We start from the raw sequence: 13,424 nt of genomic DNA, 5'->3' as shown, positions 1-13,424 counted from the left end.
CATTCTCATACAAGATTGATGCAGTGATAAGCACGGCGTCCCGCTGCGCCGTCATCGCGTCAACCGTGCACTTCAGAGGACATGTGCCTTTGAGTCCTCTTGAAAACAAAGCTTCTCCCAGCTGCTCAATCGTGCGTGAGACATGCTTCAAGCTTCAAGAGCGTCAGTGACCGTACGGAGCTGTGCGGATACAGACGGGTTTGCTTGCTACTCCCTGCTTCGCCGTTGCCATCCTGTGGCAGCTGCGTGTGGTGCCCGCTGCCTTCGTCCTTTACCCCACGTGCCCTGGACTGGCCCGCTGGATTACCTCAAGTTCCCTGGAATACTTGTCCAGATCACCTCGTGTCCCACGCTGCATGGACTCTGCTGCGCGCGGTCTACCGGTACTTGCCATGGTTAGTTTCCTCTGAGCAGTTGACTTGTTCCCAGTCACCCCACACCCATCAAGACTTCAAGCAATGCCACCTTAACCCTTTGAAGGTTTTTGCCGTATATGTACGGCGGCGGTTTTCTGTCCCGCAAGGTCTTTGCCGTACGGGTACGGTTTCGATCTTCCGTTTGAAATTTTGCGCCAAAAGAACAATGCGTGCTCACTGGGGGGTGCTGCCACCTCTTAGGACTTACAAGAAGTGTTTGAATTTTGTGCTGCCTTCTTACGGAGATAAGCAGAACTTATGTCTAGCTTTAGCGCGGCGGCACAGACTGCGGCAACACCCCTTTTGTAGTTTTGGTTTCGCCGCATGATCGCAACGGAGTCGTGCGAAATTTGAGTTTTCTTTTTGTCAGCACTATCTTGCAGGGGCTGCCGAAGTTGGTTTCTATCTTTATTGGCGCTGCTCCTAGCTTGCTTATCACCGTTGCTCGCGAGGTATTCTCGCCCTCTGTGGCAACGCGCCTACGCGGTTTCGATTCCGCCGCAGGATCGCAACGGAGTCGCGCGAAACGTGTTTTCTCTTTGTGGGCACTGTTTTGCAAAGGTGGCGAAAGTTGATTTCTATCTTTATTGGTGCTGCTCTTAGCTTGCTTATCACCGTTGCTCTTCTATTCTATTGAACATTTTCCAGTTGTGAGTGATGCTGTCACCAAAGTACTGTTCCTAATTTTTTTTTACTATTTATTCTCGATTATATACATTTTGTAGATTCAAGATCCGCAATAAAGTAATTTGAACACCTGGGAAAGTTTTCTTCAAAATAATTCGACCCTCAAAGGGTTAAACTGGCAACAAAAGCAGAACCTTAATCCCCACCCCCATAGCCACCAACATCGTCGAAAAACTGTGCGGCAGCACATGAGTTCCAAAAAATGCGCCCGAGGAAAGCTGCGAGCCACGCCAAGCTTCCCATGCACCAGTTACGAATGTGCAACACCGGCAGTGCTGCAGACGTTGAGGGAGCCTGCCAAACTATAAAAGAACGAAATGAAGGCCTTAGTCTCGTGTGCTCTGATCTCGATTTTCTCGAAGCGTCGAATTTGTGCTTGGTGCACAAGTACACCGATCGCTTTTTTTCTGCTTCCCGAAGTTTTGGGCCGGCCAATACGACGCATGAACCAATTTGCGAGTAACTGCAGCATAGTGTGCTTCTGTCTGCGCATAATATTTGATTATAACGCAAGGGGTTTCTTTTCACTGCCATTTTTGGTAAAGAAAAAAAAAACTCACGCTACATTTGAGTAAATACGGTAGCATTATTCACTTACTCATAAATTTTGCATTTACTCAAATATGGAAATGATTACTGACAGGAATGGTGCGTTATTTCCGTGGAAATAAACTGCTGCCAGCGAAGAAGGGTATACAGCCAATCGTACCTTGCTGAAGAACTATTGCAGGCCTTTGCAGCAACATGGCTGGGCTCGTGCTTGCCAGAGGGCTGTAGCCATTGATGTGCTCAGGTTGCAAATCAGTTTTCTTCGATGCTACTGCAGACAAGTGGTCATTCTTCGTGGCACTAGACTCTCCATCAGCATCATCAGAAACCAGGTCCTCAGATGAGTGGCCACTTGCAACTGCAGCAGGACTGCAGACTTCCAGCTTCACTTGAACAGGTGTTAGTTCACTTGATTGCAGTGTTAGTTCACTTGATTGCACTGCAACTTCACTGAAAAACAAAAAAAGTGATAATGCCAACCTCAGGAAATGCTCATATAGTCACACGAAAATCCTAGGCATACGTGACATATAGTTTAGCGAACAGCCACCGAGACATTAACCTTTTGTCTGAGTGCCACAGAATCTACCTAGTTCTCACTACAGGTATTTTCTGTCTGGTATATACAGCTATGTGTGTGTGCATAAAGCCCTATAGTGTATACCCATTGCTTCACTACCTGCAGTAAAAGGGACTGAATGCAATATTTTTCCGATGTGCTGCTTTAGAAATTAAGCAAATACTTATCAGCAATAAAAATACTTACCTAGGTGATTCAACCCTCTCAGCAAGCTCGCTTGTGTTCTCTGCTTCATCAGACATTTTCTGGTCATCATCAGCCACTAAGGATGCATTTGGGCCATTGCAGGTAGTAGGAACAGGCGAGCTGGATAATGTAGTCACCGGACTTCTCACGCCATTCTTCAACTCCTCTGCAGCAGATGAGGCTGATTCCACGTTATCTGTGTCATCAACAACGACATCGATGTCATCACCCAAGGCATCGTTGTCAGTTTCAGTCTCAGTCCTTGGTGCTATCTGCGTGTCTTTGGAGGACGCGGTGAAATGAGCCAGGAGTTCTGTATCAGCTGCAATGTCGCGTGTTAGGTTGCACCACACTTCATCACCTGCACAGACCAGCAATTCAACCGATCAGAGTATAGAACACAACCAAGTGCCAGATGATCAATAATAGAGAGTGCAATAATGCAGGGCATTGCTGAAAGCTTTGTTACTAAATATGTGAAACATTATCATTAGCCACGTTATCGTCGTAGCTTGACAGAACTGAACTGGAGTTATGCATGGAGTCGCGACATTCTGACTTGCCAAACACAACTATGGCATTTCACAGCAACAGCTGTACGAGGGATTTTATGCAGGGAAAGCATCATAGTATGCTGTAGCTGAAAACTTCCACATTCACCAGCTGCCCAAACAGAATGCCTTCCAGGTAGGCTTAAGCCATAAGGAACTTGTAGCCCAAAAATGTCTCAAAATGAACGCACTCATGGAGGCAGGGGGTGGAGTGCAGTACAGCTACTGCTGCCACTCTGACAACCGGAAGGAGGGAGGAAAGGCAAAGTTTTTTTCAAACACAACCACATGAAGTTGCAGGCTCGTGAAATTGCACTTAATATAAAAACCACAATTCTACAGTTTTACATGAATTCTGCTACAATGAAATTAGTAGTAAGCCAATATGAGTGAATGAGCAAGCAAGTTCAAAGTAGCAGAGAAGCACTAAAACCAGGCACAGTTGAAATACATAACGCAATGTTGGTATGCAAACAAGTTAGCATTCTGAGAGTTTGAGAGTGGATTACATACAAAACCAATCAGATGTAAGATCCACAGACCCATAGGCGCCAACTTGTTAATCTGCCAGAGCCCCCTCTCTTTTTCATTTAATCCTCTCCACTCCCCCACCTCCCTCCATGCATGCTCCTTGGCAAGAGATATAGAGAGGCAGAGATGCTATATATGTAAACATCCGTTTTATTTGTCTCTAGTCGAGCTAATACGCTAAAAAGAGTGACCCATGGTTTTTTCGTTACTAAATAATTGAAGAAACTGATTGAGTCAATTTGTCAAAAACTGTATGAAAGAAGACATGCTGCCCCTCCGGAGGGGCACAGCCGCCCCCGGAAAAATTTCATAGGGGGGGTGGCTCGAGCCATTCAGCCCCACAGCAGTCTGTGCCTATGCACAGACCATATTGGTAATTTGACCACTGGCAACAAGGTGTTGGTATCAACAGCATGTCTGCACTTGTGAAGGTTTTGAAACTAGCAGCCTAATGCAATCAGTGCACATCTTTTGTTGGTTTGCAGTAAACACAGTGCGATCAACCTAGTTTAAAATCTCAAAGCGAATACATCAAAGTAATAATTTGGCCACAGCTATTTGGTTCGTTGTCAAACAGTGTGTGGCCTCACAAGAGCAAGATCACAGAAGGCAGACAAAAGCACAGGACTGGCACTGACTTAAAAATGGTTAATTTTTCATACGTGACTGAACAAATTAATATTAGGGGAGTCAGGATGAATTGTTTCACCCACTAGTGTGCAGGAAGGATAGAAGGCAGTCAATATCAAGGTGGATATAAGTGCCAGTCTGATGAAGCCTGTACATGGAGATTCACTTGAGGTATGCGAAAATTTTGTGGCCCATGAAGACATGTCTTCATGGGCCACAAAAGTATAGCCCGTTTTCATTCTGCAGAATTAAAACAGGCTTCACTGAGGCAAGCATTCCATTACTTCTTCAAAAAAGCCCCCATAGACATAGATCAATTCTGGCTTTCATCACTACTTCATCCACATTAATGAATGAAACAGTTACATGAGAACCTATGAAAGTGACTTTTAGAGAACTCAAACTTACAGAAAATAACTCTGGTACTAGATATATCAATTTCATTTCTGTGATTGTAGAAATGTTTGCGACATCACCATTATGCAAGCCGACAGCCGCTCGTGAAAACTGCATGATTAAGGCCCTCAAAAAAATTAAAATCTCATAGTACCCTTCTGCCAATTATACACACATTAGCCATGATTCTCCAAAGCAAAACAGGACATTGGGCCAGCAGACTGGTGCAGCCAAAACACTGAATCCAGCATATTATCTGGAAATACTGGCACGATACCTTCTATAAAATTGCACACCTGTAGCTTTTTATGTGGCTTACACTATCCATTAGCGGGAAGCAACCTCTAAAAATGGCATACCATTCTACAGTTTGGTCATGCTGAATACTTCAAACCAACTAAACACATTGATAAAGGTAAGAATTAAAAAAGGTCCCAATTGATAAAACATTTAAACGCATTTAATATTTCCACAGAACAAGGAATAAGACATCAGGAACTACCAACCTTCAAGAGAAAGGCTCGCATTGGCTCTTTCTTTCTCCTGGACAAGCCGCAGCGTCTTCAGCCAGCTACCAGCTGCTTCCTTCAGCTTCAAGTAGGTAGCACTGCCTTCCTTGTTGTGTATCTGCATTTCAGAATGTTGAAAATATTGAGGACTTCAGTCAAGCAGGGCTAACCAGTTGACTTTTAAGAAAGCACACACTAACTGCTTAAAACATGCATAACAGAATTTCCTTTTTTCAAATGGTTACCGTGGTATGATATGTGAGGCTTAATGTCAATAAGCTACATGCGAGCTTTAAGAGACACCAAAGAGGAGGGCTCAGGACTAACTTCAGCCACCCAGGGTTCCTTATCTGCACTGAGACTGCATAGCACACAGATGTGCTTTTCATTTCCACCATGGCCAGAATTCCATCCTGTGACCTTGGGCTCAGCACTAAACACTGTAGCTACTGAGCCACTGCAGTGCGTCTTTTTCCCAATGAGTCTGATCATTAGTTCTATGCTGGGAAAGAATGTTTATGCAAAAGCAATTCCTGCATAATATTTTGCCGAACCATTTGAGACAACACCTATTAACACCCAGGCAGCAAGATATACCTAGAGCTCCTGTACGAACTGCTGCCCCAATAGTGAACCAAAAACAGAAGAAATGTAAATACATATGAAGTGTAATAACATTACATGGCACACTCATAAATATTAATACTTGAATACAACTGCAATGCAGTGACACCCACACCAAGAGTGGGGTTAAGGACTGATGAAAACTGTGACTAGCCAAGTTGACTTAATAGGCAGTGACCATGCATCTTGCAGAAGAGATGAAAACAAGAAAGTTTCTTGAATACACTGTACTTCACAAAGCAGTATAGCAGAGCTGCTTCCCAGTGTTAACCACATATCAAGAGAGTGGGGCCGTAAACAATATTAAACAAGAAATTTAGACTGTTATATATGTGGCATGCAGTTTTTGCAAGCATGCCTGATAAGAGCTTACTCATGTCAAGAATAATTTTTATCGATGCAAATGCCCAAGTAGAAAAAATGTGCTTAGAAAATGCCTCAAATCTCATGATGTTTTTAATTTCAACTAAAGAATTAAATCTTATTCAGCAGGAAATCCATGGAGGAAATAATAAAGATCTCAAATTCTGGCACCAATATATGCCTTCATACACATCCATCGGTGACACACCAGTATCTGCTCCGCAAACAGTGCAGAATGCTAGTGGTTGTCTTGCTCAATAAAATCCTTACCTGCAACTGGCAGCAGTAAAATGAAGCACAAATAAGATTAAAAGAAGTCAGTACATGTTTGTGAAAAGTCTGGGTTTACAGTGATAGACAAAAACAACTTCCATGCTGCATTTCTTTTTTGTGCTATGCCACTGGATAAACACTTCCAGGTGAGCTTTTTAAATTAATGAGTGTCCTTAGAAAGTCTCCTCATCCAAGTAATCTTTTGCTGGCAGCCCTTCAATCAACACATGTGCTAGAAAGAAACCACACCATAGTGGCCAGCATGTTTCAGTGTGTTGGTGCAGTAATTACAGAAAGCCAACCATATCATGGGAGGTAACGAAAGTGCCGTGCCATAAGCTACTGCCATAGCCTCACCTTCATGTAGAGTTGCAAAAATGCGTCAACAGTAGAGAGAACTGAAAACTTAGTACAGTCAAAAACAAAAATAAGCTCAGCATCTCACCGTGATGTGGGCAGCGCTTACAGACTGGCCAGGGTCCTTGACCAGGTGGGCAGCATAGGGCCCGAAGAGTGTGCCACCACGCAGCATGACCCGAGTGTAGACGCTCAGCTCAGGAGATGGCTCGCCAGCTTCGCGCAGGGCAAGCACCTCTGAGGGCAGCTGCAGGGACTCAGCCAACTCCTCAAGCTCCTCCTCCGCTTTTCCTGCATGGTGAGAGATTGCCTGTTAGACTGGCTTAACAAAACCTCATCATGAAGCACTCTAGAGCTCAGTTGTTCAGGGGAACAATGCCAGGAAAAGAAGAATATGCATAAAAGTAGCTGAACTGACAGGTTCATTTTGGAACCCGTAGTTTCCTAGCAAGCTATGCAGCTATGTGAGCCTCTAGTGCACACATATGACCCTGCTCTTTCTGGCTTGCTGAGATAATCTTTCTGTACACCATCAATTTCTCTTTAAAGCACTGCTATCAGTGAGATACTGGTTATCTTATAACAGCCTATATTGATGTGCCCAACTGACAGCTTAGATAATGGTGAAGTTAATCATGAAGATAATAAAAGAGCATAGATCTTGAAGGAGTCTGACGAACCAGGTTGAAGATGACAGGATTGCACCTAAATCTTCTTAAGAGCGGAAATGCGAAAGCCATTCCCTTCCCTCTCTTTCTCCCGCTTTCCATTTTGTTATTTTGTTATTTTCAATTTAATTTAGTCTTCTATTTTTATTCTTTTAATTATTTTTATCGCTATCATTATCTTCACTGTCATCATCATCGCTATCACCATTTCTCACTATCGCTAACTATCACCCTCACTATCACCATCTACCTCTAGCACTATACAGCCCTATACAGCACTACCACTACCAGTAGCTATCGTTATCACTATCATTCCTATATATTTCTTGCACTATCAATATCAGCAGCTATCATCACTACCACTATCTCTAGCACTAACTATATCATTATCACTATCTGTCACTATTTTTACCATCTATTTACTAACTATCACTACTATAATTGCACACATGTTGCTTATCACTGTGTTGCTTAATCAACTTTAACATTTTATGTTAATTTTACCATACAACTTATGATTGACAGTTCGTGCGGACACTTGCGTACAGCCTCTGTCTACAACTTCCGTCCACGCCACTCATGAGCCAAGAAAGGCTTTCGCCTTAATAATTTGTTTGCGACTCGAAGCAAGGGCTGTTTCCCAAGACAGAGAAGAAACATGCCCAACGGAAATCTCAACGAACACACACACGCGCGAACGACGTCACCTAAACTCGATATCAACGAATCATTTTCACAAGTAAGCACATTAGGCGTCAGAAGAAAACTATATATGACTGCGATCTTACAGTTGAGTTCGTCCGCACAGTTGCGTACAAAAAAAAAAAAAAATCGGCTCTCACCAAGCGTAAGGTAGAAAGAAGGCTGCAAAATGAATTGTAGCCAAACACTGCACAAATAGAAAAAGAGTGTCTTTCGATGGAACAGAAGGTGGTTTATACGGGCCGACACAACTGAACAGCGCTCATGAGTGGGTCGATTTACTTTTCTCCTGAGCTCATGACTTTTGTTTGCGGCATGAAAAGCTACTGGGCAAATTACTCTTGTTTCTTGGGCTCGCGATAGCAAGGCATATTGTTCTTCGTGTGGGGTGATACGGTAAGTGCTGCGGACGGAGGTCTACTTCACACCGAATCACACGTGCCGCGGTGGCTCACTGGCTACGGCATTTCGGGCCGCATTTGCGTGGAAGCAAAATGCAAGCACGCGCGTGCGCTGTGCGATGCCAGCGCACGTTAAAGACCCCAGGGAATCGAAAATAATTCGGAGCCGCCTACGACGGCCTGCCTCATAGCCCAGAGTGCGTCCACTGCGGCTTCGGCACGTAAAAGAAAAAAAAGCGGCAATATAATTACTGGCTGTTGTAGCGATATTGAAATGATAGGCACTGCACGGGACCGTCTGATCGCAGACATGAGGAGTCAGGCACCGAAAACTGATATCCCCTAAAAGGAATTCGATGTGCTTGCAGAAAAAGCTATGCGACAAAAAACAAACAAAAAAAAAACGAATGTCCGAATTTCTTCTCATGAACAGGTGCAGAAAATCGGCGTCTCTATAGATTTCTTTTTCGTCTTGTTAACGATTCGAGCGCATTTATGACATATTCTAAAGCTACAAATTATGTAGACAGAAACAAACAAAAAACAATAACAGCTAGTGCTTTCCTTACATGCCCTGCGCAGATTTTACTCGTATGAGCCAGCCAAACAAAATTGAGAGCTCCAGATCATGCATATATGCAAATGGTCTGCTAAAGCGCAGAATGCGCAGACATTGAGAAACGAAACCATACATACACTCTTCCTCAGTGCCTTCCGTTGCACCCGAACAAGGCCGGGACAGAATTAGGCGCGTAGCTGGCCGCGTGATCCATTTCGTGTGCGGTGGTCTGCTCCGCGATAAGGCGGCAGCAGCCCAATGATCGCCGGGCGCAATCTCTGGCGCGGAGCAGGGCGAGCCCGCCCCGTGCACGGGACACTTAGTGGCCTGCGCCGATTGAAATGATCGGCAGACCCGCCGCCTGCCTCGTCCGGAGGAAGAGCGCATGGGGGCGTTTTGCACAACCAACGCCGCCCCGAGTTCTAAGCGCAGTGCATAACCGCAGCTTGCCACGTAAGCTCCGGTTGCAACCTTTTCCGTGTCCGAGAGATGCGAGATACAGCCGCATGCCCGGGCTGGGTCCTGCCTGGCAGTGTTTAAGTCGTGGGTTATGAGAAATATAGAGGAAGGGAGATCGTACAGCCCGCCAGCAGCAGCCGCCGCCGCGATAGTCTTGCAGGAACATCTTAGAGCCTCGCGTTTATTCGGACCTGCCGCCCTTATTGACGCCGGATCGCCGACGCACGCGACGCGGCCGCGCACTTGTCCATTAAGCCGGCCTCACCGCACAGCGCGCGCGCTCGACGGCGGAGGGGAAGCGCAGGAGGATTTGCATAAAGCATCGTGCCTAATCTGACTAATGCGTTCTTCTCGCGGCATCGCGGCATTTATCGGCCGCGTCCCAACGCAACAGCCAGAAGGCACCGGCGCGGACGGAAGCTGCTCGGCGTGCACCACAGCGAAGCCGTAGGCCCTATCTCGCTACTGCGTCGATTCCGTTTTTCCGCGTGTTCGTGGCGGCCTGACACCGCAGCTGTCGGCCGCCTCTCCCTCGTGGCGGCAGCGATTCGGCGTCTTATCGGGCCAATCCGAAGAGCGCCGAGGGAGAGATCGGTCGATTCGCTCTCGAGTGAGCAGCGCTTGCTCGCTCGGTGGCACTGTGCGGCATCCTCGCCCTCTGCCACCGATCCGGTCACCGGAACGGGGGGACGCAAGAATAGAGAATTCGATTCGTTCTAACGGATAAAAAGAAGCGACGAAAGTGGCGCACGACTGCACGTCGCGAATCCCGCCGTGTACAGAGAAAAAAGAGCGCATCGACACGACAGGGTGAAAAATTATGATGTTGAATATTTACGGCAAAAGCGCAGCTTAGGCCAGAGAGCCCCATGGCTGAACGCATTTTTCTTTACACAAAGTGGCTTAAGACTTAGTGGCTTAGCCCGAAACCTTGTCCCAATTACGACCACACCCGGCCGGGCGACGTCCCTGGACCCACTGCCACTAGGTACCAGGCCTTGCACGCTTGGCTTGGGGCCGGCTCTATCCTCAACGTTTACAGCACACGTCTGCAAGGCACTTTCGACTGCTTAGTTTTGTTTAAGCTTCCTTCCTCAGCAGGTTTCCAAGCTAGGGCCAAGAAGTATACCCGTTTGTTCTTGTGTGCTAATAAACGTGCCTCATCAACTAACCACAGCTCCGCGCATAGGACGCACCGTTTTCGTTCTCATTTGTGCGGTCCGAAATCCTGAAAGCTTCCTAGGAGTCGAGAAAAACTGACCAATCTCGGTGGCATCTGGCTTGCAACATTTTCAGAGTCGTCTGATCAGAGCCATTCACACCGCCGTTCGAAAATATTTGGTCCTTCACACACTTTCTTGAAACCCTTGTCGAAAGAGTGCTGGGTGCGAACGGAATCCGCAGTGACGAATTACAAACTGCACAGCGGCGCCAAGAGCCTTTTCTGACCCCGCCAGGTTCAGGAGGGGTTCTTAGCCATCCTGCAAGCTCCGGTCCGAGACATCACGTTAAAGGTGCGTCGCGCATCCGCAAAGCTCTGAAAAAAAGGAAAGCGGCGTTACGTTCTTATCGCGCTCAGCTGAAGACCCCGCATTTTTATCGACTGACACCCGACACGCGGGCAATAAAGTTGCTCCGATCTGAACTTGGCGCGTATGCAAGGCTCTGGCATCGTGCACGACTGAACCGTGGCGCGGTTATTCCGCGCCCGCGCCCTCGCTGAGGTGCGAGAAGAGTCATGCCGCATGGGAGAGACGCTCCGCGGCAGCCAAAGACGCCCGAGATGCATCGCCGTTTTGTTCGGCGCACAAAATCCGAACCGCCGTACAGCGCTAGTCAGACGCCGCGAGAAAGACGAGGACAATTTCCGGCACTGGGCCGCTTCTCTGCGGCGCGCGGGATCTCCGAGCAGAGTTGAGTTATTGAAAAACAACGGGGCCAGCCGACAACGCAGGTCAGGGCGGGGGGCGATGCGTGAGCCCCAAACTTTGCCGAGCGGATGACAGGGCGCACGTGTTCATTTGCGGTTGCAACCGGATGCACCGAGCGCGCCGCTAGCTAGCTATAGCAGCCAGGCATGCGACGAGAACCCGCCGTGTCAGAGTTATCGACAAACCTCGGGGAGGAGGACACCACCCCGGCGCGAAACAAAGGCGCCGCGCGCTCGATGCCTGAGATAAATAAGCCGCGCGCTGACGCACCCGGAACACCGCCAAGTTTTTTGCGGGGCGCTACTCTCGATACTGGGACCCCCTCCTTCCCTTCGCCTCTCTCTCCCGTGAGAAAGTTAAAAACAGAGGCAGAACGAGAGAGAGAAAGCGCATACAATCAACAAGGCGGTGTACCACACGAGACCGAGATACACCGGCGGCACGCTGGGGCACGAACAGCAACGATCGTGGGCTGCGGCAGAAGCAGCAGCGCACAAACCAAAGCGCGGCGCCAGCTACTAATCGGAAAAGACAAGTCCAACCTGCCCCGCAGTCGTGTGGGGGGTGTTGGGACCACGGAGCGTCGAGGGTTAATTTATGAAGCCCTGATTCTGATTAATTAATCCGCTAATGAAACGTCAATCGCGCCGGCCTTCGCTGTTATTTCCTCTTCTGGCGACGGACAACGCGCAATCGGAGCTCGCTTCCACGCCAGACCCGCGCGAAGAAACAACCCCGGAGAGGATGCCCGAGCAAAGAGGGGGGGAGAAAGAAAAAGAACTCGGCGAGAGAAGCCCGATGAAGCGAAAGCGCGAACGGTGCGCAACGTGAGCCCGTCGGCGATGAAAGCGAAACAAAACAAACTCCCCCGGGCGGTCACACGAGAACGCGAACCCACCCCAGCGCAAGCGGAATTATTCTTTCGCCCGCAGCCTATAACCTTATTCGCTTCCGAGCAAATATGTCCCCGGTGTCCGCGATAAGGGGAGGAAACGAGACGACGCCCGCTCGACTTGTGCTGCGCAGCCCGCTTTGTTTCTCGGCCGGAGAACAAGTAAATAAAAATAAAACAAAGGCGCGCGCGCTGCAACGGCAGAGCAAGTCGACAAACTCGTGGTGCTCGTGGCATTGTGCGTGTCCTCTGCTGGCCGAAGAACAACAAGAAAAAAAAAAGAAGCAAGAACGCAAGAGCCACTTGCGACACCATTAGCTGTATACGCAGCAAGGTTGAAAAAGGATGAGAGAAAAAAGAAAACGCCGATTGAGGCGTGTATGAAAATCGAGCTCGTGGCTCGACGGTGGTGGCGTGCGGCGGCGGTTTCTTTTGTCTTGGTCCGCGACTAGACGTAGAGCAGCAGTTCGTCTCCCTCGCCGCGTTAGTTGGCCTGGCCGTGCAACTTGGAGCCGCGTCGGTTCATCTACCCCTCCTCCACCACACGCGCACAACTCTTTCCTCACTAGATTCTTTGCCCGCGTTCACTGGCGCCAACTAGCGGCAAATACGCGGGAAAAGGGAACAGGAAAGAGGGGGGGGGGGGGGTCTCTTTTCTGGCTTGTCGAATAATGATGTACGAGCCGTGCGCGGCGCTTGCCGCCAGGTCCCGCCGACATATTTGTGAGTTTATTTTTTTTTTCTGTAGGCCTAACGCAACCTCTTCCGAGCTCACCCTCCACTGAGGCATCGCGAGGCACAAATCAACCTCTGCAAGTCCGTCGGGCACCTTCGCGTTATTTTTCATACTTCGCTTCGATGTTGCTGTTCAACTCTGGCCAATTCACCCCTCGAAGAAATGCACCATGTATACATAAGCACTGGCACGCACACACCTAGAAAAGAAATGTGGTTTAGCGCAAAGTAATTAACTCCCCGCACGGCATCTGGAACCGCGGCGCCCAGTTCCTCCCTCTCCAATCCTCATCGCGTGGCGCATCCTCACTGCTCGCGGCATGCATTCAGTTGTTAATTAATCCCGCTTACTACCAGCTAACCGCGGCCGGTCTGCGTGATTGATCTTTGGCAGTGCGCACGGGCCCTTTCTGCTCGCGATATAT

General features: G+C 48.1%; 1 protein-coding gene across 2 annotated transcripts in view; it reads right to left on the bottom strand.

The window, feature by feature from the left end:
• The window catches only part of ush (Zinc finger protein ush), a 329,719-nt gene that overhangs the window by 12,138 nt on the left and 304,157 nt on the right, over positions 1-13,424 (bottom strand). The window contains exons 1-5 of one of the 2 annotated variants that reach the window (XM_089581434.1): positions 9,120-9,157; positions 6,741-6,943; positions 5,033-5,153; positions 2,419-2,779; positions 1,813-2,102 (exon numbers count right to left, since the gene is read on the bottom strand). In XM_089581434.1, the coding sequence (XP_089437560.1) occupies positions 1,813-2,102; positions 2,419-2,779; positions 5,033-5,153; positions 6,741-6,827 (859 nt within the window). In that variant the 5' untranslated portion in view covers positions 6,828-6,943; positions 9,120-9,157. Of the gene's footprint in view, positions 1-1,812; positions 2,103-2,418; positions 2,780-5,032; positions 5,154-6,740; positions 6,944-9,119; positions 9,158-13,424 lie in introns of those variants that run through there. The other variant, XM_089581433.1, reaches the window with a different exon arrangement.

This window comes from Amblyomma mixtum, chromosome 3, assembly GCF_055824585.1.
Source record: "Amblyomma mixtum isolate Tamu chromosome 3, ASM5582458v1, whole genome shotgun sequence".
NCBI classification, from domain to species: domain Eukaryota; kingdom Metazoa; phylum Arthropoda; class Arachnida; order Ixodida; family Ixodidae; genus Amblyomma; species Amblyomma mixtum.
The sequence above is the reverse complement of the archived record's forward strand: the minus strand, read 5'-3'. Positions and strand labels throughout refer to the sequence as shown.